The sequence below is a fragment of the Microtus pennsylvanicus genome, chromosome 8 (genome assembly GCF_037038515.1).
Source record: "Microtus pennsylvanicus isolate mMicPen1 chromosome 8, mMicPen1.hap1, whole genome shotgun sequence".
In the NCBI taxonomy this organism is placed as follows: Eukaryota; Metazoa; Chordata; class Mammalia; order Rodentia; family Cricetidae; genus Microtus; species Microtus pennsylvanicus.
Genome location: NC_134586.1, coordinates 109,218,398 through 109,246,113, shown reverse-complemented (window position 1 = coordinate 109,246,113; position 27,716 = coordinate 109,218,398). Strand labels below are relative to the sequence as shown.

General features: G+C 37.6%; 1 protein-coding gene across 44 annotated transcripts in view; it reads right to left on the bottom strand.

Moving 5' to 3' along the window:
* Positions 1-27,716, bottom strand: part of Nrxn1 (neurexin 1) — a 1,109,587-nt gene that overhangs the window by 696,092 nt on the left and 385,779 nt on the right. For all 44 annotated transcript variants that reach the window (XM_075984298.1, XM_075984300.1, XM_075984304.1 and 41 more), the window contains one exon: positions 1-222. This exon is cut by the window's left edge and continues 80 nt beyond it. In XM_075984298.1, coding sequence (XP_075840413.1) covers positions 1-222 — 222 coding nt within the window. The remainder of the gene's footprint in view (positions 223-27,716) is intronic.

The following is a 27,716-nucleotide window of genomic DNA, read 5'->3' as shown; positions in this document are numbered from 1 at the left end:
CAAAGGCCCCTGATCCCAAATTAATGACCAGAGAGACAGCTCCATTTTTCAAGGCAAGATTGACATAATCCGCTGATTTCCCTGTGTGAAGCATCAGTCCATTCCTCTGAAGAGTTTTAAAGGACAGGGTTATTTCGTCGCTGCTGCTTTGAATGGGGTTCTGGGACAGGTCGTAGCAGAAGTATTCAGAGCCCTTGAATGTGGCGATGTACTCTTCTTTTCCTAGAGGGAAACAGACAGACAGATGTAAGTCAGCAAGCACTTGACACGGCACTTAGTAAATGACCTTAATCAATGCAAGGGCTGATGAACTCTCCTTAACACACACTCAGGACCACCGCACAGCGGTCAGAGACTAAGGCTGTGCTGTAGGTAGCACTACACTTTTAACCAACCTCTTCAGGTCCTGGATCATCAACTACAGTAGCTAAAAGTGGCCTTCTTGAAAATTCCGTTAATTTTTAAGTGTCACCATAAGAGCTCTGATCGGACAAAGCAGCTCTGTGTTATCTTTAGTACGTGAACCGTGTACCATAAATGCATGTTGGATGGGTCCTGTCTGCTGATAACAATGCATTCCACTGTCCGCCACATGTGCACCATCCCACTGAAGAATTAGTTTTTGGGGAGATATGTATATTCAAAGATCTTTCTCAATGAAGAGCCAAGCATTTTGGTCACTGGAGGACCATACAGATTTTAAAGTAAGGGGAAAAGAAAAAATTTGATCTGGGAAAAGCCAGTCTCCTCTAGAGTATTATGCACTCCTGACCTCACGGAGGAGGTAGTTATAAAAAGCCTGCTGCTGTCAGCTGGATGGTTAGCTGGTCTCACCAAGCAGATGGTAGGGCTGGCTGCTGTGAACAGGTAAGAGATCCAGAACAACATCATAGAAGCAGCATGCAAATGAAGTCTCTACATTCTGTACATAGCTCCATCTTTAGTATATTTGGAAGGTACAATGTGGATTCCACCACATGCCAGACAGATCAAACAGAAATGTGGCCATTTGGGAAGAGCAGCCTTCTCCCACCAGTAAAGTCAGGCAACCAAAGAAAGCTGTAAGTCAAATGTGCTCGTGGCTTCCCAAGCAATGATGGCAAATGTGATGAGACATACAAACTAAAAATGACCACAGAAAAAACATCCTAAACAAACAAAAATCCCAAACAACAACAAAAGAGGCCTTATGGTTAGAAACCAGCTTATGATAAACTAGAAAGATAATTATGAGTGCTACAAAAGGCAAAATAGAAAATCTGTTTTCTTGGTAACACAGCATCTCTATTAGCATGCTGGAATATTCAGGAACCAGCATGAGATTTAGTCTTCCCCTGGCAATAGATTTTTTCTCTTTGCTCTAATTTTCTGCTTTGTTTAAGTCAGTCACTATGTAGGTCAGGTTGGCCTCCAGCTAACAATCCCCCTTCCTCAGCTTCCTGAGCACTATTATTACAGGTACGTGCCATCAAGCCTACCAAGGCAATGGTTTTTCAGGACCACTATCATTTGCTAGTTTAATTCATGTCATAGAGTCAGAACCCAGTTCAAGGTTTCAGCTCTTCAAAGCCAGATGACTTGACTTTCTTTAAGAAGCAACATATGGATAGACCATGTCTCTAGTCCTGCCAGCAACCTCAATGACAACTGGCCAGCAAGTAGTAAAGTCTAGCATTCGTGGAAAACAGACCAAATTCTAGTGAAAGTCACAGGAAACAAACTGATTCATAGGAAGAAGTGACCTTAAGGGGAACTGGGCACCCCCTACATGGTAGATCCAGTACCACTCTTTAGTGACACGCAATGAACACAACAGACCGAATTCCTGCGTCAGAATGATTCAGTAGGGATATCTGAGTCCCTGGAGAGTTTACTATGACAACTGTTTCAATAACTAAGCATCAACAAAATGTGTATTTAGATCTCGTTTGACCACTTGGTAGTTGTCATGTCACTGAAGGAAATTAAGCATCTTTTAAATTGGTCAGGGTCTGAGACAGTTAGAGACACTGATCCTTCAGTGGTGTGGGTCCATAGGGTAAAGGCAGGAAGAGTGCATGGCAGTGTTGGTAAGGAGCACTGTTTTCCCCGTTGTCTCCTCAATGGAATAAATGTGTCAAATATTTTAAAACCTACAGCACATTTGATTTTGAATAGGAAAATGCTCTCTTAAGCATCAAAACCGGGGAGGGGTGTGGAGAGAGGATTCTCATTATTAACATTCCAATTCAGTACACTGCAATCCAGAGTTAGCACTGTGAGCATTATAAAGATTGCAATTGCGGACAATAATGATGCATTAGCAAATTATGGTTGTGTAATTGGAAAGACCAAAATGATCCATGGAAATGTCTGGCTTAGAAAGGGCACAGGGCTTCGTAGAAGCAGAAGAAAGTTCCTTTAGCTAATTCCAGGGAAGGTATAGATTCAGGAAATCTATAGATTCAGGGAAACTGAATTCCCAAAGGGTTTTTAAATTGAAGTAATAAGGTGATTTTCCAAGTTCTGTACGAAAGCAAAACAGCCAAAATAGCTAAGATATGTCAGAAAAGATGTGACAACTTCAGCTCCACTATATACTGGTACACACAAGAAACATGACAAGTAAGACAAGGGATTGAGACAGATAGGAAGATAAAGATAAAAATAGAAAGTATCTCTAAATACATATGTAAATAATTTACAGTAAGCTCTGCATTTCAGTTAAAGAGGAATGATAGGACCATTAGCTAATAAATAGTGCTGGGATACTCAGTTATCTACACAAACAAAATGAAACAAATCAATTCTAGCTGTTCTAAGGCTAAAATTAGTTTGGAAAAATACTGTACAATTTTCTTAAGACAGAAAACTGAGACATGAAAGTATATTAAACATCATATAACAGCACTAAAATATTGATTAATCCCAATTAAAATAACAAAATCCACTTATCAATAATACCACAAAAATATAATAAATTAAATAAAAATCTGAGAAAAATATTTTCAATTCATATCAATGGCAAAGAATTACAGCACAGTTAGCTGGGCGGTGGTGGTGCACGCTTTTAATCCCAGCACTCAGGAGGCAGATGCAGGCGGATCTCTGTGAGTTTGAGGTCAGTCTGGTCTACAAGAGATAGTTCCAGGACAGACTCCAAAGCTACAGACAAACCCTCTCTCAAAAAACCAAAAATAAATAAATAAATTTATTAAAAAGATTACAACACAACATCCAGGAAGCTTTCCAACAAACCAATACTAAAACGACCAATGGTGGAGAAAATGAGCAAACAGACAGCTTCCAGAAAACTATATAAATAATATAAATTGATGGTTTCATTAAAATAAGTATGGAGAAATCAATTTATATTCAAATATTTCACAGCCAAAATTAACAATTAAAAATTAAGAAAAAACAAATTTTGATAAAGCTGTTGATAGATTTCTTCTCAGCTATTATTGACAAGAAGGCTGATGAGGTGAAAGCTGACGGCTATGTCATCTCTGACTGGCACTGTGCTCCCATGGCAGTTTCACAGATGGTGAGCTATACTTTAAGACGTTATCCCTCTAACCTTTTACCATCACTTTGAATAGATCTCTGGACTGAAGATATTTTAAAGATCTTCTTTTAACTCCACTCTTCCGTGTATGTTACTTAAGACTATAAAATCTGTAGGATCCAAATGACTGTCCATTTCATAAGATACACAGTAACAGAAGGCTAGAATCCAACCTCTGGTCTATATACCCAGTCACTCCCTGATGACACCATGCCATTGGTGAAAATGAGTATGGAATAGCATTCTGAGATGATGGGAAAACACAGCAATATGTTTGTGAACATAGCAAGAGTTGATTGTTTAAGAATGAAAGAAGCAAATATTCAGATTCTATGAAAGTACCTAAATAAGGTCCTCAGACTTTCAGAGGCAACTGCATTCCAGAGACCTCACATCAATGGGAGGTAGTAAACAGCAAAGGGAATATATGACTTCAGGTTGATAATCTATATACAGTATGATATAATATAGATAAACACAAAAGTAATAATGTGAAGCAAAACCAACAATAATGAAAGAGCCAGACATGAAGTTTAAAGACTTAAAAAGTAACATTGTTGATATTATAAATTGGGACAAACTCTACCAAAACTGCCTTTAGTAGAGTTGGTGAGCTTCTGCTCCTAATTGTGGCATTGGCTGTAGTAAGTTCAGAGTGCAAAAATTCAGTTATGTTTTTATATGTACTGTTTTGCTGCAGGAGCTTCTTCCTCTCCTTCAACCAATAGCCGTTGAGATACCAGCCTACTGGGGTGTGGTCTCTTTCTCTTTAAAAAGCAGTGGCAGCCCTCAGCTCACTCTATTGCTCCGGCAACTTGACTCCTTTCCTGCCTGTCATGTAGGATGGTGTTCTGTAAGTTTTTTCCCCTCAAATAAATAATCCTTTGAATCCAAACTGGTGTGGGTTTGTTTCACGCTTTACTGTTTTCAATATTAATTTAAATCATCTGGATGACTAAGCACAAATTAAATTATCTTCATCCAATATGTTCTTCTTGGAGTTGGGATTCATCAGTTAAAAGCACCTGCTGATCTTCCCAAGGACCTGGGTTTGGTTCACAGCTCATATCAGACAGCTTACAGCCACTTGTAACTACAGCTTCAGTTACAAGCTGAGCGCATTCACACACATATGGCACATAGGAAACATTCAGACACCTAAATAAAAATGAATAAAAACTAAAACTAAAAAATTTTCCTCTTCATTAAAAGAATGATATACAAAAAATGCTGCACATATTAATGATAAAATTATTCATAAAAATTAAAACAATAGCAATAAAAAGATTTTAGTAGTTGCATTTAAAAATACTTTTCAGCGTACATTAATAACCTAAAAATTGCTGCTCTTGGCAAGCATATAAAATTCAGCAAAGAATACAGTATGCATAAACACAATAATATGAGTTAACTGATAAATGTCAACATGAAGGCCAACCATCACTAATTAGACACATGCTATAGAGCTCCAGAGATTAAAAAAAAATAAGCTGATTATAAACATGGAGAATTTATCTAAGAGTCCTGCTAATATGCATCCTGTTATTTTAAAGTTGAAAGGAGAGTTGTGATGGAGGAAGGTCATTGGTTAAAAAATAAAGAAACTGTCTTGGCCCATTTAATTGGTTAGAACATAGGTGGGAGGAGTAAACAGAACAGAATGCTGGGAGGAAGAGGAAGTGAGCTCAGAGATGCCATGCTCCCCTCTCCCTGGCAGACGCTTTCTGAGGCAGATGCACATGATGAAGCAAGCCGCCAACTCAGACATGCTGAATCTATCCTGGTAAGACTGGTGCAACACAGTTTATTAGAGATGGGTTGATTGGGATATCAGAATTAGCCAGTAAGGGCTAGAGCTAATGGGTCAAGCAGTGTTTATAAGAAAACAGTGTCCATGTAATTATTTCGGAGTATAAGCTAGCAGGTGGCCGGGGTGCTGGGGATGCAGCCCTGCTGCTCCTATTACTACAGAGTTGTAGGAGGGTGTCATTTGATTCAAAACTTATTCTACTTTTATCCATTAAAAAATAGGTGAAAATAATATTTCCTGAAAGAAAGCTAAGTGGACTAATTAGAATTCTATATGCTCTTGATAGTCTGACTTGACTAAACCTGAGCTCCCATTTGAGCCAACTGACTGAATCTGGCATAGGAATAGTAACTATGACTTCTCAACATCAGGGTAAATTTCCTGGGAGATTCAGCAGATGAATTGAAAATGTGAATAGATGCTAAGAAACTACACTCTTGATAGCTGGCATGAAGGAGGGTGAATGGTGCCTTTCTTCAGCACTGCTCAGTCAGACCTGTTCTCAGACTCTTCATACAAAATGGACTGTCGGGGTATCTCCTGAAATGCCAAAATGTGTTTTAAACTCTCTAAAGGAAGACTTGAGGAATGTGATAAAATCTTCATATACCAGGGATCAAATCCTTCAGAAGAATAACATCATCCTAACTAATAAAAATTAGATCGTGATGTGATAAAGATTTCCTTATGATGAGTCACATGTTGAACATTTCATCTGATAAAAAACAAAAATAAACAAATTTCTCATTTAGAAGAACCTTAAACATAAGCCTTATGTTAAACTGGTAGGTTCAGCACAAAAATCCCTCTCTATCCAAAAAATACCAATGATTCAACTTCATCTGAGGTACAAAAAAAGAGGTCAGATGACTTTCCAAGTTCTCAACAAAATTTTCTCAGGCAACATTCTTTCTTATTTCCTGCATGGGGTATAATCTCATTAACATGACCTATTTCCATAACTTTCAAGATCACTGAATTTCACAAAACAAAAATGTCTAAGCAAAACACTGGGCATTGTAAAAGCAAGAATGAGCAGAGTAAGGCCCTTCTGCCCACACTTGCAGAAAGAACTTTCAGATCCTCTCCCTTGTCAAGAATCTGCTCAATATTACAGCTCTGGATGGATTTGCTTTTCAAATATAATCCCAACTCATATAAATTTTTAAGACTTTTCTATAATCGTGTGAGTCTAGGACTGTATTCATTATAAATCAGAAACTTAAATTTATGATAAGAAAAACCACACACAAATAAAAATCTGAGTAAAAGGCCTGCTTCATTTCTTTTTCCACTTCAGAAATCAAGTACACAAGACTGTCACAGCAAAAGGATCCTTGACTTAACAAAGACAATCACTTGAAATTTATACTATTAAATTAAATACTAAGATTGATTGTCTGGGACAATAAAATTCAACAGAAACTAGTAAAACTTTGCCTCTTGAAATTCCTGTCCAATTAAGTCCTCTGTTTCCAAGTAATCCAACAGAAAGTGACATCATTTCATATGTTCTAACCCTTTATAAAGTTAAGCCTAAGTCCTTATTATAAGGAAAATGACACTAATTTAAAAAAATAACAGTTCATTTTTAGATTTACTTAGTAAAAGATTGTAAAATATTATATATTTCTTAAAAATAATTGAACATGTATAACTTCTGAGGTGAACCTCTATTATTGTACTAATAAGACATACTTTACAAAATATTCAATCACTTTATTTTACCTTAGATAAACCTAAAGCAACTGAGAAATAAACAACCAAATTTCCATGAAACAATGCAAATGAAGATAGAAAATCTTTAAAATATACTTGAGATAGTGAACTATGTAAGATCAAGAAGAGTCCAATATTATTTAGATCAATGTTCATTTGTTCATCATGTTGAAAAGAAAAACCAAAATGAAAATTATGGGAGCATTTCTAATTGGGAGACAAGGAGAATTCTTGCTGTCTTGACTCCAGCCTCAGATTCTTCTTAGGATCACAATATTATAATAATATATAAACCATTTGTATATAACCAAAAAATGGATTTCAGCTTAACTTGAGCACATTTTTTTACAAAAAAGTAAACAAAAATGGTTCAAGACTCTGGCGCAATACCCTTCAGATTCTGTTGGGAACGTGATCTGAATGCTTAAATAATAGCAGGGGCTGGTAGCTAGGCATTGCTCACTTCTCTCTATTGAGAGATGACATTCATTTTACACAAATCCAGGGGCAATACAAGGAAAGTAATGAACAAGTACCCCGACATTCACAAAGTATTCAGCTCTGCAATGTTTGTGACCATGTCAGACTCAGGCCCCGATTGCCAAGTCTGCCAATTAGAGGCTAGTGTATTTTTATCTGGGGTGAATAAATGGTACCAAATAAACATATCTTGATAAGTATGGACCTTAAAATAATTTTCTGCAAGAATTTGTTAATTCTCTGGATTTCAATAGATGGTTACTCAAGAAAGTAGTTAACCGTGAAATACAAATATTCTTAAAACAGATTTATAGGTATTTCTCTAGAAAATGAGGCATACAATTGTCATTTTTGAGGTGGATATAGAAGACACCATTTAAAATAGGAAGCCACATTATTGCTTACGTGGTCATGATAATACAGACTAGACTATTTTATCAACTTTCACAGAGTAGCCATTGAATACACCCCACCTTTCCAGAATCAGAGCAACACTGCTTTTAGTTCTAAATCTTCATCATACAAGTTATCCACATACTTGGCCATTTGGTAAAACATTCCAAATTCTATAATTGGTTTTTTTCATTTAGATACAAATAGAGGCATCATGGAAAGTAAACAGAGTATGGAGAACAGAGTATGAATATAAGCCAGCACTAGCTGAAGTGAAAATAACCTCTTGGCCTTCGTTATTCATAATGTGGCCTGGGGACTGTGTCATTATTATATTTGGAAAAATTCTGAGAACCTGAATGTGTCAGTATGCCTGGCCAGCCCTAATCTGTACTATAAGAGGATTTTTCTGATTGATTCTTATATAAACTGTGAGATTTTTATTGTTAAATAGATTCTTATAGTGCTGCAATGTAAAAAGAAGCCATCATATGGCACTACCATATGATGTTTTTTACAAGGGAATAAACATTCAATTCAATTTCTGTATCTTTTGATCATAGAAAAGAAACCCAGGAAACTGTAATGGCTGTATCTGATCAGTGTATAAATGTGTCAAATATCCACTTAATATGCATCCCAGCAGAGTCCAACCTTTAAATCACTGAAAATAATGGCTGATTTCTTATTCTCAATGTGTTTCCTCTTTAGTCAATATTACAATAGAATTACCAGTAGGTTTGGAAACTTGCTACTTCTCTGCTAAAGAAATTTACAGGGTATATTCTTCTGCTACTGTCTAGCAAACCATGGTGGTTTGTGAACAAACTTAAAAGGTTCATGGAGTTGAACATGCAATTTTTTTTCAGAATATCTTTAGTCATATAGTACTTTGACTAAAAAGTTAACACCACACACACACATATGCACCACACATACACATACAACACACACACATACACAACACACACATACTACACACAACACTCACACATAGACCACTACGCACACACACACCACACATACAAATACACACATACCACACACCCACATACACAAACACCACACACACACACATACACAAATACTACACACACACAAACACACACACATCATGCACTCTAGATGTGGCCAGACTCAGCAAATGCAGATAGGCCCTCATTACCACATTTCCACTGTGATTAAGTGAAGTAGGAACACTTTAACACTTCCATCATCAACCTGCGATAGCAGAGATGAGAGATGACAGTATCATGTTTGACACTTAGCATAAAAGTGTTCCGTGGGTAACAGTGACTCAGGTATTTAAACTGACACCTATGTACTGAGGTACTGATTGGGGGAAAATTCCAGGTCAATCCACTTTATGTCTTGTCTCTAACCTACACAAATACATAGCACTTCTGGCTGCTTGATACTGAGGACCAGAAAGTCCTTGCTAGTCTGTGATGAAGAGCACAGTCTCACAATGCCTATGTGTAACGGCGTAAACGAATTCAGACAGATTGTAAAAATATATATATCTATAGCTTTAATGTAGAAATAGACTTACAGAACCACCATTCCCGCGGAGACCAGGAAAGCAGAAGCAACGGCTGGGAGCACGCTCGCCAAATTTATAGGCAGATATTAGCCCGAGGAGAACACGCCCCCCAAGGGGCGGGACTTATCCCTACATCTCCCCTTTTTTGTCTAAATAAGACAGAACCAAACCAAATACAACTATATACAATAACAACAAATAATAAATATAATAAACATATTGAGGACAAAAGCTTTGCTAAACATTCTATCTCAAGGAGTCCAAATAATGTAGAGAGTAACTACAATTATATAATCTTCAACTCCGTCAAAGATCTGAGAAGGAAATAAACACTACTCAACAAACGAGATATATCCAAAATGTGCAACAATTGACAGAGACAACTGACTACCTGGGCAATCACCCAAAATCTCGTTTGCAATGTAGAGTCAACCAATTTTGGCTAAGGCCTAACATAACTGACATACCATTATTAAAGGCAAGGAACTTTTCAAAACTATCTTACCCTGTCTTGGCAGGATAAGACAGTCCTGTTTTATCCATTGATGCACGCTCTGTATCTCTGTCAGTGGTTGAGGTATTTGCATTTCTTTGCCCAAAGGCCAGTTCTGCCAAAAAGAAAGGCTCCAGGTGGAGTGTCTTTGGTGCTCAACATTCTCTCGGGAATGGAGTGGTGTTGCCAGGAGCAATTGTGTGTCACTATCACGAAACTCTGAGTTAGATTAAAGGCCATTTTCTACAGCTCTTTGAAGAGGTTGAAGATTGTCTATCTATACTGAGTATAATCTCTATATATCTAAAGAACCTGATTAGTCTGATTATAAATGACAAACTTAGATGACTATTAATCTATATAATTCTCAATATCTATCTAACTTAAAGACTAAGACAATAAACAACTGTGTAACAAATGAGGATAATGACCTCCAAATATAAACACTGTACAAATATACATTGCAATATGGTAGGTATACATCAATACACAAACATTATATAAGTATCTTAATCAGAGGTAGAAATGTACACTGCAATATGGTAAATATATACTATATATATATCAATACAATATATGTCAATACATAAAAATGTTTTAAACAGACATAGAAACATGCATGCATACAATAGTCAATATAATTTAACTTTGTATCAATATATAAGAATCGATACCAATATATTTGTCTAAGAGCAGTAACTAACAATTATAAATCTATTATCCCATCGTTCCCTCTTTTTTTTTTTTTCAAAATGATCCCTGAGCTTATAAAATTCCTCCCCCAATCTCCCAACCCTTAATGATGTCCCTAAACCCAGGGGTAAACTTTACGGGGAGAGGGGACTTCATCCTCTAGAATTACTTCCAGCTGTCATGGGGGCGATGTTCTTTCTGGGGAATCCTGTGAAAGTAAAATGATGGTTAAATTTCAAGATCAATGTCATTTAAAATTGCAAATAGTCTCTGAGTATTTTGTGGAGGTCTGGCCAGAATGTTGTACAAGATGTGCACCATTTCAGCTAACCAACTTGGGATCGTCTTGTGCAGCTGGTATCCAAAACAGGTCTTGTAGTAGCACTATCAGTATCATGACATCATATCAACCAGGTAGAGTTGTTGTTGTGGGGCCCCATCTTCTTCCTGGAAACTTCAAATGTCACTTCAGGAAAAACTCATTGTTCATTGTGAAAAACTTAAACATTAATCATATAGACATATATAGACATACATATATATATTCAATGAAAGGCATGATAGATATATTCAATGAAAAGTATGATAGATATGAAGAAAAGCAAAGATGTTTTCTAAACTCATATTTCTTTCTGTCCCATATCATGGCTCTTGACATGAGACAGAAACTCTGGGTTTTTCTCTTACTAACAGGCTTGGAATCGGAGAGGGACTGAGCCAGAGTCCAACTTCAAAACCAGCTCTATATATTTATAAAGAAATGTTTAATAAGACATATATATATATATATATATATATATATATATATAAATTAATACTTACAAAATGTGTCCATCCATCAGTAATTAAATATTCAGGGTCCCTCAATTTCTTTGAAGATGAGTATTTTCCTGTGGAGATAAGAAAAGAACCCTGCCTCCAACCTATCTGTATTTCTTACCATCAGTATGCTCGCCATCCTTATGAAAGAATTGTTATTTATCTTTTCCAAGTGGCTTCTCTTCTTCAAACCGAACCTTTATTAATTTTGATGGTATCCACAATTTTTCCTCACCTGTGGAGATAAGAGCAAAACCTCTTCCCCAACGTAGCACATCTCCTGGCTTCCATTGTGAGGTCAGCACATCCTTGAAATAAACTGGTTGATTTAGTTCAGTAGACTTTTCCATTATCCAATGTCTTTCTGCAGCCGTTGTTCCCTTCTCATTAGCATTGAGAAAATGCAAGGTTAACAAAGCATTATGTAACCTATTTCTGGGGGTGTTTTCCACCCCTTTCTGTTTGTTCAACATATCCTTTATAGTTCGATTTGATCTTTCTATGACTGCTTGACCTGTAGGATTGTATGGTATACCTATAACATGCTTGATACTGTAATAATCAAAAAACCATTTCATTTTCCTAGAAACATAAGCAGGACCATTATCCGTCTTTATTTGTGTAGGTATACCCATGATAGCCATGACTTCTAATAAATGAATGATTACTGAATCAGCTTTTTCTGAACTTAAAGCAGTTGCCCACTGAAAGCCTGAATAAGTGTCAATGGTGTGATGAACATATTTTAATTTGCCAAATTCTGCAAAGTGGAACACATCCATCTGCCAGATTTCATTCCTTTGGGTACCCTTTGGATTAGTCCCTGCAGGCAGTGGCGTTTGGTTATAGAAAGAGCAAGTAGGGCATTTCTTTACAATCTCCTTAGCTTGTTGCCATGTAATTGAAAACTCTTTCTTCAAACCTTTGCTATTAACATGATGTTTTTTATGAAATTCAGAGGCTTGTAGCACACTACCAATCAATAATTGATCAATTTCTGCATTACCTTGTGCTAGAGGACCTGACAGACCCGTATGGGATCAGATATGTGTTATGTACATAGGGCAAAGCCTGTTCATGATCAAATCTTGAACCTGAAGAAACAATGAGGTTAGTTCTGTATCATCAGGTATAAATTCAGCAGTTTCAATATGTAAAATAACTCTTTCTGTATATTGTGAATCTGTAACTATATTAATAGGTTCTTTAAAATCCCTTAGCACCATAAGAATGGCATATAATTCTGCCTTCTGGACAGAATTATACGGACTTTGTTCCACCTTACCCAAGTCTTCTGATTTGTAACCTGCCTTCCCTGATTTATTGGCATCAGTATAGAATGTATGGGCTCCAGTTATTGGAGCATCACGGACGATTCGAGGAAGAATCCAAGAAGTTCTCTTTATGAAGTTTAGCCTCTTGCTTTTTGGATAGTTGTTATTAATGTCTCCCAAAAAATTAGCATAAGCTCTTTGCCGTGGTTCATTATCTTCCCATAATTTCTTTAGTTCATCAGCAGTGAAAGGCACTATAATTTCTGCTGGGTCTATGCCTGCTAGTTGACGAAGTCTCAGCTTGCCTTTTATAATTAACTCAGAGACTTTTTCCACATAAGTTTTCAGTTTCTTACTTGGTTTATGTGGTAAAAAGATCCATTCCAAAATAATATCATCTCTCTGCATTAAAATTCCTGTAGGAGAAATTTTTGATGGTAGTATGACGAGAATACAATCGAGCTCTGGATTCACCCTGTCCACATGTGCCTGTTGTAATTTTTCCTCAATAATTGTCAGTTTCTTTTCTGCTTCAGCTGTTAATTCTCTGGGATTGTTTAAATCTTTATCACCATCCAAGGTCTTGTTCAAATGAATTATTAGATCAGGTGTTATTCCAATAGCTGGTCGTAGACTGGAAATGTCTCCTAACAGTTTTTGAAAGTCATTAAGAGTCCGTAGGCGATCTCTCCTAATTTGTGCTTTTTGTGTCTTAATTTTTTGCAAACCTATTTTATAACCTAAATAATTAACAGAATCTCCCTTCTGAATCTTTTCAGGAGCGATTTGCAATCCCCATTTAGGTAAAAGTATCTTTATTTCTTCAAACAGTCTGTTCAAGGTATCCATGTTTGAATCGGATAACAAAATGTTGTCCATGTAATGGTATACTATAGATTTGGGGAATTCTTGTGTATTATTTGCTATGGTTGGTTCACAAAATATTGGCACAGGGAGGGGCTATTTAACATACCCTGGGGGAGGACGGTCCAGTGGTTCCTCCTTGAAGGTTGAGAATTGTTATAAGTAGGCACTGTGAAGGCAAATTTTTCTCTATCTTCTTTTTGCAAAGGTATAGTGAAAAAACAATCCTTTAAATCAATAACTATGAGAGGCCATCCTTTTGGTAATAAAGAGGGCAAAGGAATTCCAGATTGCAGAGGGCCCATAGGTTGAATAACCTTGTTGATGGCCCTGAGATCTGTCACCATTCTCCATTTACCTGATTTTTTCTTAACCACAAATACAGGAGAATTCCAAGGGCTGGTAGATTCTTCTATATGTCCAGCATCTAATTGTTCTTGTACCAGCTGTTCTAAAGCCTGTAACTTTTCCTCAGCTAAAGGCTATTGCTTTGTCCATATTGGTTTCTCAGTCAACCATTTTAGAGGCAAGGCTGTTGGTATCTCTGAAGGGACATCAATTGCTTGTTCTTGTACAGCCTGAGTGGCTGGTTTTCTCCGTTTGTAATATCTTTTAATATCATTCTCAGAAATATAGGCTCTAGAAGTAGCAGGAATGTTAATTTCGGTATTCCATTGTTGTAATAGGTCACGGCCCCATAAATTCATTGCAATATTGGCTACATATGGCTTTAATTTTCTATTTGTCCCTCTGGCCCTATACATTCAACCCATGTCTTGCTCTGCCTTAGTCGAGATAGGGTTCCAATTCCCAGGAGCTGAACATTTACATTCTGAAGAGGCCAATACAGATGCCAAGATTCCGGGGTAATGATACTTACATCAGCACCTGTGTCCAGAAGGCCAGTAATAAAAATGCCATTTACACACACTCTCAGTTTAGGTCTTTGATCATTTATAGAAGTTTGCCAAAACACACATAACTTATCTTTCTGATCATTATTGCTTGTAACAGTATGCATGGGGCTTCCTAATTGTCCTGATGAGGCACGTTCTCTGCAGAAACTGGAAATGACTGAACCATGTTTGCCATGGGGGCCTGTGAGGCGCCCCCTTTCACGTTTCCCGACTGTATCAGGTTGCCTTGTCTATCTCTTGTAGACCTGCATTCATTCGTCCAATGTCTGCCTTTTCCACATCTTCTACATAAACCTGAAGGCTGAGTCCTCCTATTTCTGTTATTTCTAGAAGATGCATTATTATTATTATTTCTGAAAGATGCATTATTATTATTATTTCTGAAAAATCCATTGTCTACAATTCCTTTTCATATGACCCATTTTGCCACAATTAAAACATTTGGTATTCTGGTGTCTCCTTTTACCATGGAAATTGCTTCTTCTACCCATGCTTCAGTGCCATAATCAAATGTATCAACATTGAGTGTATGCAAGACCCTTTCTTCCAAGGGCGCTGATTTGAGCTTTAAAGACCCCAACATCCTTTGGCATTCCACATTTGCATTTTCATAAGCCAAAGACTCAATCATTATACGTCTTGCTTCTGGGTCAGATATCCCTATTTGAACAGCCTTAGTTAATCTTTGTAAAAAGTCACTAAGGGGTTTTCTCTGACCCTGTTTAACTCTGAGAAATGATTCCATTCTCTGTCCTGGGTCTTGTACCTTGTCCCAAGCCCTTAAGGCTGCTGTAGTACACATGGAGAGTATGTTTTCATCCAAATTAGCTTGTTCCTGAGGGTCAGAAAAGAGCCCTTCACCTAGAATTTTATCTAAAGAAATGTCAATTCCCTTCACTTTCTCCTGCTGTTCTAAGAGTCTAGTCTCTTGCCTGAATAAGCATTTCCATTTCAATTGTGGTCCACTCTCAAGTACCGCAGAGCTCATCTGGAGCCAGTCCGAGGGGGTTGCTCTGCTTGTCGTGGCCCAAGATCTTAGCATCTCTTTAACAAAAGGGGCTTGCATCCCAAAAGTCATGACAGCTTGTTTTATTTCCTTGAGATCATTCATACGGACAGGCTCCAATGTATCCTCCTTGATGACCCTAGGGTTTTTGGAACCAATCACCTTCTCTGTTGTTATTACTGGAAAGGCAGGTAGAGCTGTAGGTAGAGCTTTGTGGAAATTGTCCCGGAGAGATTTACCCACAGATGTAGTTAAAATTTGCCTTTCTACCCTTTGCTCTTCTTCATCAGAATTTAGAAATTCCTCAATCTTTTCAATTCTATTCACCATTGCCTTCTGCAATGTCTGAATCTCCTGTCCAGAATTATGTTCCAAAGCCTTCATTGAGGATTCTAAAGTATGAAGTTTGTCCATTAGAGATAACATCTCATCTTTGGACATAATTTTTATGGCATAAACCATGCCTTCTTTTATTGACAATCTTTCCGTCAATCTGTCATAAGCTTTAGACAAAATCTGATTGTCACATTCAGCAGTTTTGATTTTCTCAGTTAATGTTTCATTTCCTACAGAAAGGGACTGAATCTTACAATCCAAATCAGCTGTTCCCTCTTCCATAGAAATGAATTTCTCCTTAATATCAGCCACTAATGTTTCAGTTCCTACAGAAAGGGACTGAAGCTTACAATTCAAATCAGCTGTTCCCTCTTCCATAGTAATGAATTTCTCCTTAATATCAGCCACTAATGTTTCAGTTCCTACAGAAAGGAACTAAAGATTACGATCCAGATCAGCTGTTCCCTCTTCCATAGTAATGAATTTCTCCTTAACATCAGCCTGGAGAACTTCAAACTGATTCTTGAGAAGATTGTTATCAGCCTGGAGAACTTCAAACTGATTCTTGAGAAGATTGTTGTCATTCTCAATTGTTTTTAAGCATTCAATCTCTGCCTTAAGAATCCTGGATTTGTCTCGTAAAGACTTTATCATATTTCTATTATCAAACTATTTAGTGGCAATGAAAACTACGAATCCCAGAAGGATCCATAGATGTGGGGTGATAGACACCTCTTGTAAAATCTCCCACATGGTACAATTAAAAAAAGACTGTTAAATTCTTGAATACTAACATGTTCAGACATTTTATTTATAAAAGAATTTTTTTTTTACCTGCAATGATAGGTTCCTGCCAGTGGTGGTCTCTGTGTTTTTGGAGCCTGTCCTGGAACTAGCTCTTGTAGACCAGGCTGGCCTCGAACTCACAGAGATCCGCCTGCCTCTGCCTCCCAAGTGCTGGGATTAAAGGCTTGCACTACCACTGCCTGGCTGGCCTCAAATTCACAGAGATCTGTCTGCCTTTGCCTCCCAAGTGCTGGTATCAAAGGCGTGTGCCAACACTGCCTGGCCAAGTCACTTTGTATTAGACCAAATCTGCCACTGTGGCAGCTTTTGTTGCAAAACCGCAGGTACTTGAGCTTCTGCTCATTCAGGCAGTGGGGTTCCACTGCAAACTTAGCCAAGGCAGCAGAATGGGCCTGTGTGGCCGAGTATGTCTCAGACTCGGCACTGGGGCCGGAGTCATGAACTAAAAAACAGCACCCAGGAGGGTGCTGTGTTAGCTAGCAGGCTACCCGCTTGAGTCGGGGGCAAAATAGCCCAAGTTGGACGCCAAAATGTAACGGCGTAAACGAATGCAGACAGATTGTAAATATATATATATATATATATATATATATATATATATATATATATATATATATATAGCTTTAATGTAGAAATAGACTTACAGAACCACCGTTCCTGAGGAAAGCAGAAGCAACGGCTGGGAGCATGCTCGCCAAATTTATAGGCAGACATTAGCCCGAGGCGAACACGTCCCTCAAGGGGCGGGACTTATCCCTACACCTATGACCTCATATTTCTCTTCCCTTCACTTACCCATCTCTTTGTGCTTAGGTAGAAGACGGCGATTGGACAGTGGACCAGGAGTAACTTGAGACAGCTTTATTGTCTTCCAGTAAATGTGAGGGAAATACTGGGTATGTGGGAAGTTCTATTTATAAAGGATCCTTGGATTCTTGTTTTCAGAATTTCTCAACATTTCTACGAAAATAAGTTCCACTTAATATGCTTTGGCACACGTAACATCAACTCTTTTGTTTTGGTAGACAATTACTGTGAGCTATTATTGACCATTATTACTACTATAGCAATCACTTCAATTTAAGACTGCTGAACAATTTTAAAAAAAGAAATTTTTATCAGAACTTTTATTACCCTGAATATCACTTGGTGCACCATACCAATTTAGAAATATTTCAGTCCATTAAGGTTCAATTCCAAAATGATTAGAAGTATTAAGTAGAAGAAAGGAAGGGGAAAACAGTGATCTTTCCCTAGTTGTATGTACCTGATTGGTGTGCAGCATTTGGCATTTTTGCTATTTACTTATCTATTTTTCATTTTCTCAAAAATATTATCAAAGTGAGAATGAGATTTGAACACTGGTTTCTCCTCAGCTCCCCTTCAGCTCTCTGCCTGTGACCACTATACTTAGGTTCACTGGGTCTCGTTTTCCCTACTAACCGTCTACCTCATATGGACTAAGTGATCTCTGGTGTTTCTTTGCATTCGAAAACACTATATGACTCCACAGCACTCTTGATTTATTGAGCCACTGTTCTGTCAATTCATCCAATAAACATTTACTGAAGCCCAACCATGTGCCAAATGCTATTGCTTTTCTGCTGATAAAATAATATAGCATGCTAGGGGCAAAATGTCTTTCTGATGAATTCATTTAATAGCATCTTCCACAGCAACCTTTAACCCCATGGATGTCTAAAGCTAGCTCTTCTCTAGTTGATGAGGATATAAAATTCAGAAAATATGACACAGAAAGGTATTCTTTTCAGCCATAAACTTTCTGTTCTAGTCATTTGTCTCCCTCGGCTCAGATAGAATACCTTTAATGAGTTTTTCTGAGATTTCAGAAGAATAAATTTGATGGCTCTTTTATTCCCCCCAATATAAAATACTTCTTCATATAAATGCAATTTTTAGAGAAAATGATGTATTTGAAAAAAGTAATATTACTTGCTATAAGTTTATATTCAATAAAATTATACAAGTGTCAGTTGACCTATTTTCCTGAAGATAGGTCTCTTAGTGTGAAATGAGAAGCTCTCAGTTCTGACCTGTATGTTTGGAAGAGTGAACAATGAGAATGAAAAATTGAGTATGAGTTGGTTTCAGTACAATGGAAGCAATCATTCTGTCAGGAAAGTCAGAAAAATGAGGATCCATCTGAAGAGCATGACATAAGTGTCTTCACTAGTCACATGTGAGAGTTCCAGTGTCTTTAATATTTCAGCTGCCATGTTTAGAATGATCATGGAGTCTGAATGCCTTATTTCTTATTCCAGGATCTCCATGTCATTTGGGAACTTTTTTCTCAGTTCTTCCAAGGATGCATTCTTCTGTCTCAATCTTCTCCAGATTCTTATTTAAAGATAAAGGCACTGAAGCTATTATGGTGATTTTTGAGGTGTCTACCAGAATAAAAGGTGTTATTAAACCATCACATCTAGGAAATAAATAAACTGTGGTAAACGTAAGTTCCCCAAAGAAGAATTTGTGGTGCCCTCTGGGATTGATTGTGTCAGTCACATTACCCAGCTCTAGTGCCTTTTAAGTTGTCAGTTCCCCGAAAGGACAAATGTGAGTGTATCAATTTTTTATATGTTTACTATGGGATCAGTCTTCTGTGATTTAAATTGGAGGAAAGGACAAATTATAAAGCACACACAGTTGGCGCTCACTGTGGAAGATATCCTGCTCATTCATTAGCATCTGGCATTGTCAACAAATTGATTTTGTGATATGATACTGGAAAGAACACACTGATTGGTTATCTGATGCCAAATGATCAGCTCTAAAACTATAAACACAAGTAACATTATACAGACTCATATGGTTCTATTAAAGAATATAGATGTATGTGTACATACATACACATTTATATATATTCATTAAATAACAATGAAAAACAAGGTCTTAAATTTGAAAGGGATCAATGAGAGTATATGGGAGGGTCTAGGGGGACAAAATGGGAGGGAGAAATGTTGTAATAAGCTCAACAATACAAGAATGAAAAAAGACACCCTCCCTGGGATGTAAACAGAATTGCCATCACTTTTTAAGTTCTATCTGTAAAATAATTTTAAATATCAGGAGCCAATGAAATAATGGACATCAGCTGATTTGAGCTAATTTTTGGGGTACTAGAAAACTTATTAGAAATCTCATTATATTGTGGAACTGTCAACATTACCACTAGAAGAGGAAGGACCATACACATGAGATAACGTGCTCAGGTGTCCATAGATGAACACTGAAGCTTGGGATTCTAGGCCAGCTGCTCTTGAAGGAAGAATTTTTTTTTTTTTTTTGGTTTTTCGAGACAGGGTTTCTCTGTGGCTTTGGAGGCTGTCCTGGAACTAGCTCTGTAGACCAGCCTGGTCTCGAACTCACAGAGATCCGCCTGCCTCTGCCTCCCGAGTGCTGGGATTAAAGGCGTGCGCCACCATCGCCCGGCTGAAGGAAGAAGTTTTTAAGAATAATTCAGAACCAGTCCTAAAGAAGCCTGTTTGCTACAGCACACCTGCTTTCTCCGGTTTTGTAATATTAAGGTACAGCTCCCGATGTTTAACTGTTAACATTTTCTTTTATGGTGAATTCTACTGCTGGTTTAGCTTTGTGAAGAGGAAAGAAACCCCACCCACAAAGAAACTAACACTCACACAGTCCTTTTAATAAGAACTAGATGGTCAAAGCAGTGAAAAGATTAATTTACAAACTTGCAAAGTTGGGTGTCAGTCTGGAAAAACAGGAATCAACACAGCTCCTTTTTACCTCTTCCTCAATGGCTTGCTGGAGGATCAACAGGTAAAAATCCCATGGGACATCTAGAATAGCTTTTTCTATTAGCTACTCGCACTTGTTTCTTTCCCAACAAGCAGCTAGAGTGTGTTTATTTCTACATTAAACCCTGTTTATTTAAAAGCTTATCAGACACATAGTGTAACATGTCTACATGTCATTATGCAAGTTTGGCAATTAAGAGTTTTCTACTCTAAACTTGTAGTTTGGATAGAAGGACAGATAGACTAAGAGCCATTGGCACGGGTCAAGTATGTATGCTCATCTGCAGCTGGACTTCAAGGAACCATTATCATTCAATTTACCATCTATTTATTTTTACTTTTACTTTGTACAGCTTTAAATTCAATGTAGTTTTGTTTTCTTCCTTTGCGCTTTCTTTATTTCTTTTTATAACTTCCGTACACAAATGCTTACCTTCCATTGGAAAGACCTCACTTCTGAACAATGAGCTCAAAATGCTCAAAAAACAGAAGACTAGAAACAACACAATTATAGAAGAGAGCACATTGTGCATTTATGTTTGGAAGTAATTTGATTAGCTAGATAACATTCTGCCTGACTGAACAATACCACCTCTTGAATCAGTGACCACAATTCGTAATTATATTCATTTATATATCACAGTGCAAGGATAGGGTACACTGCATATTCACCAGCACAAATGCTTCTGTGCTGCATTTGCTGTTATTAAATCAAATACAATGTTGAAAGAAGTTAATTTTGTTAAGAAATAATAATGATTAGTAATAGCAATAATAATATTTGCCTTGGCTCTATGAGAAAGAATGTGTGAAATAATCTCTAACCCATTTTTTAAATTCATTTATTTTTTATTAAAAATTTCCGCCTCCTTCCTACCTCCCTTTTCCCTCCCCCCAGACCCCATGCCCCACTCCCCTCCCCCTCCCTCTCCAGTCTAAAGAGCAGTCAGGGTTCCCAGCCCTGTAGGCAGTCCAAGGTCCTCCCCCCTCCATCCAGATCTAGGAAGGTGAGCATCCAAACAGGCTAGGCTCCCACAAAACCAGTCTAAGCCATTCTTGATACAAATTTTCACCTCTGTCTCTTATACAATATACCTTCCCTACCAACAAATTATGAAACTTAAAATGCATAGCTCCTCTAATTAAAGAGTTTGCAATCTATGTTTTCTGCATGCTCAGGACCCACAGACAATACATGGCCTTTTTACTTATACTGCCTTCTTCTGTTTTTATAAAGGTAGAAATTATTCTAAATTGACTTCCTGATCCACCAATGGCACATCATACAAACACATCATTTTTATTGCACAGAGAAGAAAAGTCAGTTATATTAAAATAAACTTGTCAAAAGCTTGCAAGCTTGGGCATGGCTTGCACTTAGTTCTGTATAGCTCATGTGCCTTTTTCAACAGTACACATTCACTCAACACTTCCTTTATTCAGACTTCCTCTACTCTCTACATACTGTTTTACAATAAAAATAAAATCAAATACATGCCATGGATCTTTGGCATGAGTAATATTTAAATGGTTATTAATTTAAAATAAAAACAAAATTACCAAAGTACTTAAAAAGTAATGGTGCCTGAAACTGAGTTCACTCCCCTCATCACTGATTAACTCTGGGATGGCCACTGGGATGACTCTAATATACCGAGATGGTAGAGAACAAAGGATTTAGTAAGTTGGAGCTACGCATCCAGTGTGTGATAATAACCTTTCTCTATATTAACTGAGTGATGTGGGATTTCCCTCTGTATGCTGTGAATATTGTTGGTGAATAAAAAACTGCCTTGGCCCATTGATAGGGAGGAACTTAGGTAGGCAAAGAAAACTAACCTAAATGCTAGAAAAAAATGAGACAGAATCAGAGAGAAACCATGTAACCCCACAAGAGACAGATGCCAGAACCTTAGCTGGTATGCCACAGCCACATGGCAATATACAGATTAATGGAGATGGGTTAAATTAATCTTTAAGAGTTAGCCAATAAGAAGCTAGAGCTAATGGGCCTGGCAGTGTTTTAAATAAGATAGTTTCTGTGTGATTATTTTGGGTCTGAGCTGCTGGGTGGCCAAGAAACAAACACAAGGCCTCCCAACCACAAATTGGCACCCAACATGGTTGATAAAAATCCACTTAAAACCTGAGAGATCTTGGAAAGGAATTCTAGATACAAAAATACAAGGTTTAACACAGCTTCTTGATGTTTATTGACAGCATGCCATAGCTCCTTTAAGAGAGGTTTTCCTGACTCAGCAGTAGCAGAAAAAAAAGCCACACCATTTTGAAATGCCAGCTTTCTAGGCCATGCTGCCAGCCAAACCTCTGGCTCTTTTAGGAGGACAAGCATTTAAATGGGTTTTGTAAACAGACTGCTACAGCTAGCTTAATGGCAACGTAGACTGGCTGTGTGCCTAAAAATGAGGCTGTGAGCATGGCTTTCAGAGATAGCAAACATCTCCACCATGCTGGACTGGGCAGGGCAAGCAGGCAGTGCTGTATTTCCCCTAGGAAGGCCACAGCTTAAGTTTTTTTTTTTCACAGCTTAAGTTTTAAAGAAGCAGTTAACATTTTAAGAAGTGCTTCTGGTCAAAAATAATTACAGATATGCAATAAAAAATTTTAGATGGAAAAGACCTCTAAAGGGGTCACAGTGTTGGATAAATGCAAGTAGGCTTGGGAAAGAGAATAAAAAGAGTATAGAGAGTTGGAAAAGAAGTAAATAAATTAAAAAAATATAAAACAAGGTTTTTAAAGAAACAAAAGAAGTAAAAAGGAATAAGCTATGTAAAGATGAAATATACACAGAGTCTGTACTATGTATATTATTGTGTTTTCTTTGAATTTTTTGACTGTGAAGGAGATAGGCAACCAATATACATACTTTAAGGGTATCTCAACTTCAGAATTTGAGTCTAAGGATATGTTGCTTTGGAAGAGAGGTTCATCTTTTCTTTCCACAGAGAATGAGAACCTGTGACTTGCTTCCAGACTAATATAGTTTGATGGACCAAACCCCCCCTGAAAGGTCACCCCCAAAATAGTTTGATCAATAAACAGCAGGAAGTAGCTTGGAGAAAAATTGCCCAAATTCCCTAAATGATTATTTATAAATGCTTGTTTACATTTAAAGGGAGATATGCTATAGAGATTTTCATAGGTATGGATCTTGGTTTACTGATACAAATTTAAGGTCAATTTTATTATATGTATTTCTACCCTTTATTAAGGTCTTGTGTTTGTGCAGCTCATTTAGAAATGTAATGTATAATTAAGAAATATAGGTCATCTATAATAGTCAAGCTTGTAGTCATGTTAGTTAAATTTTCCAGATGTCCATAGATATATTTCAGATGGATAGGCATTCTTCAAACCTTTCAAAGACTACAAAATATGGCATTTAAAATGTTTAAGAACTTAAGACATTTCATGACAGTGAGACACATCTGCTCCTGGCAGCACCAAGCTTCTTCAAGAGTATGATGGGCATCAAAGAGGCTCCTTATGGAGTCTGTTAGCCATTTGGGCAAGAAACTGCTCTTGCCTGGACTGCTTGATGAACTGGACATGCAGGACCCACAGAGAGATGAGACTATCCTTCAGGATTTCGGCTTCATGAAAGAGTCTGCCAGACATTTTGCTAGACACAGAAGAAAGTGACTGACAAACTGCCAATATAGGTGGAATTGTCTTTGAAATTTTCTGCTTCATGGAGAAGTCTACCAGATGCTATGGGCCTGTAGGCTGAAGATGGATGCCCCATTGTTACAGAAGAACTTTGGGTGACTGTCCAGGCAGCAAGATGTCTCTCTCAAATCTAGAGTTTTGGAAGTTGCTTACTTCCTATTTACTTAGGTAATATACCCTTCTGCACTCTTTGATAGAGTTGAAGAATAGATAGCTATAGTTATAGCTTTTGTTAGTTATGATAAAAGATAAAGTAGTATAAATATTGTCACTATAATTCTTGCTTGAAACCTGTTTTGTTATATGTAATTTTACTATGTTAAAGTTAAAATCTTCCTTTTCATTTAAACAGAAAAGAGGATGTAATGTGGGATTCCCCTTTGTTTGCTGTGAATATTGTTGGTGAATAAAGAAACTGTCTTGGCCTGTTGATAGGACTAAATCTAGGTAGGCAGGGAAAACTAAACTGAATGCTGGGAGAAAAGAGACAGAGTCAGAGAGAAGCCATGTAGCGCTGCAAGAGACAGATGACAAAATTTTAGGTGGTAAGCCACAGTCCTGTGGCAATACCCAGATTTTGAAGATGGGCTAAATTAATATGTAAGAGTTAGTCAATAAGAAGCTAGAGCTAAGGGGCCAAGCAGTGTTTTAAACAATATAGTTTCTGTGTGATTTTTGGTCGTGGTCTGAGCTGATGGATGGCTGGGAAACGAACAAGTGACCTCCCAACAAAAATTGAGTTATGAACAAGTCACAAAACTGGTGCTGCTTTAGGCTTTTATGTGGTTTTCTTGTTTATGGTGTTGTCATGATTATATGCAACATGATTAAGTAGTGAACAATCTTAGGCAAAATAGAGACACTTAAGGATGTTTATATTCTCTCCTGTCTCAGACATACATGGTATAATTTATCAGTCCAAGTTTTACAAAAATCTAAGTTGGTCAACAATTTTTAAAGGTATAATTCTCTTATAAAGCAGCATGAAAGAATATAAAGCACATTAAGAAAACACAAAAAGCTAAAAACACTTACTGATATTGCTCCTTCTCCTCCCATACGTCATATCACCTGTTAAACAATATGGGCTACATATCACTATCAGAACTAGACGTACAAGACCTTACATGAAAAACAAAAAAAACAATCTGATAAAATAAGTACTATCCATTCCTTTTAAATTCAGTCATCTTCTAGAATTTATTACACAAATATTTATTTTAAAAAATCTCAAATAAAAATTCAAATGGGGTATATTTTCTGGTCTTTAAATGTCTGCCTGGTACAGTCGTCTTCTAATTGTTCAGAAGCTGATGAAAAGAATACAGACACCAAAGATCTCACTATACACATTAAAACCAGGGATATGGCACTTTGAGGGGGACCGTCATGGAAGGAAACCTCAGGATAAAATAAAGACACAAAATAAAGGTTAATTCCAAAATACTTTGTGAGACCAGTCAATGCCTCATCCGTCAGCAGCATCTCCCTGACAAGTTCATTTTTCTTTAACATGTTGACACATTTGAAACTTTAGTGGACCAAAACTGATTACCTCTTTCCTTCCTGCTTCACCCTCATAAACAATTGGCTCAAGGTTTTCACCCAGCAAAATGTTGACTAAATATCTCCACACAACAGTTTTTTTTTAATATTCTGCTCATGTTTTCTTCCAATGTATGTTAGCATGGGGACAAAGAGCTTTTTCTCCGTCTTCTGCATTTACTATCGCTTGTTTGCCTCCCTGAAAAGCAGGCCCTTTGAATACTGAAAGGAGAGAATGAGCAGGGGATGAAGACTGAACACCTTCTGCTCCAGTAGGACTCACTATTCTCTTCTTGAAATAAAACCTTCCTTTGTATAGCTCAGATTCCAGAAAAGAACAGAAGCAGCCCTTCAGCCCTTCCTTTTTCAAGTCAAAGTCCTTTTTATACTTGGCATGCAACTTGGAAACATCAGAACTCTGCACAAAACGGAAAGCTCTATGCTTCCAAGAAATTCAGCAGTGAGCTGAGGTCTCCATCCTGTGGGCCGCCTTAGCACATTTTCGGCTTCTCTTAAGACAAAGTGGTTTGAAAACTTTGAGGTTTTCTTGGCAACTGAAAGGAATAATTTGTCTTCTCTGGGAATATGATTACATTCAGCAGAAAAGATCTCCTGGGCTCAAGGTCATGAATCCTGGTTGTGTGAATATTCAGTTATTTGAGAAGCTTCTTCATGCCTTCAAAGCACTTTCGGCTACTGTGCGGCAGGTGTTGCCTGTGCAGCATCCCTGAGGACCACGCTTCCTTGCACTTCATCTTTTTCCTTCATGCTGCTCATTGTGCCTCCAGAAAGTTATTATTCCCTGTCTAAGTACATGTTTTCTCTCCTAGAGATTTTTAGTGGAGTACTACCAGAATCTGTCCTCTCTCTCTCTCTCTCTCTCTCTCTCTCTCTCTCTCTCTCTCTCTCTCTCTCTCTCCTGACTGTACTTGAAAATGTAAAAGTATTTAGGCATGCTTGTATATGTTGTTAACAAAATAAATTGTGGGAGATGAGAGAAAAGCACTCTTTCATAGAAGAAATTTCTTAAGGGCTATTTGTAAGGAATTAGTGCTAAAGGCTTTGCAAGGTTTCATAATGTAGAAGAAATACAGGCAAGTAAAAATGCCAAAGGAACTGTCAAAACCTGAGATGGTTCCTAAGAACTGTAAAGCAGACATATCATCTGAAGAACAAAAGATCTGAAATTTGGAAATCTCAGGAAGAAAAGAAAAACACAAAACAAAGCAAAACAAAAACACCAGAGTTGGTTGTAAAATTGAGTGAAGTTCTGCGGTTAAAAATAAGAAAGAAAATAATCAGACCTTTGTCTGTTGCGGGGTTGTTGAAGACCTTCTCCCAGTCAGTAGGTTGCCTTTTTGTCTTAGTGACAGTGTCCTTTGCTTTACAAAAGCTTCTCAGTTTCAGGAGGTCCCATTTATTCAAAGTTGCCCTTAATGTCTGTGCTGCTGGGGTTATACATAGGAAGCGATCTCCTGTGCCCATGTGTTGTAGGGTACTCCCCACTTTCTCTTCTATCAGGTTCTGGCTTTGTGGGAGCCTAGCCTGTTTGGATGTTCACCTTCCTAGACCTGGATGGAGGGGGGAAGACCTTGGATTTTCCACAGGGCAGGGAACCCTGACTGCTCTTAAGACTGGAGAGGGAAGGGGAGAGGAGTAGGGGGAGTGGGAGAGGAGTGGGGGGGGAGGCTGGGAGGAGGTGGAATTTTTTTTTCAATAAAAAAAAGGAAAAAAAGAAAAAAAGAAAGAAAGAAAAAAAAATCAAGCTAAAGGAAATGTCTCCAGACAGAAAAAGAAAATTTAAGAGGTGGAGGATAGGGAAGAGTGCTGAGAAATGCTTGCCTCTGAAAATTAGTGGCTGATGTTCACAAGAGCTCACAGCATCTCAAGCCAGTAAAAGTTTCTCCATAAAAGGGGAGTGGGACACCGGAGGTGCTATTTCTGTCTGAGAAGTTATGGATAGTCAATGGTTGTTGGACGAGGGCCACTTCTCTTTAT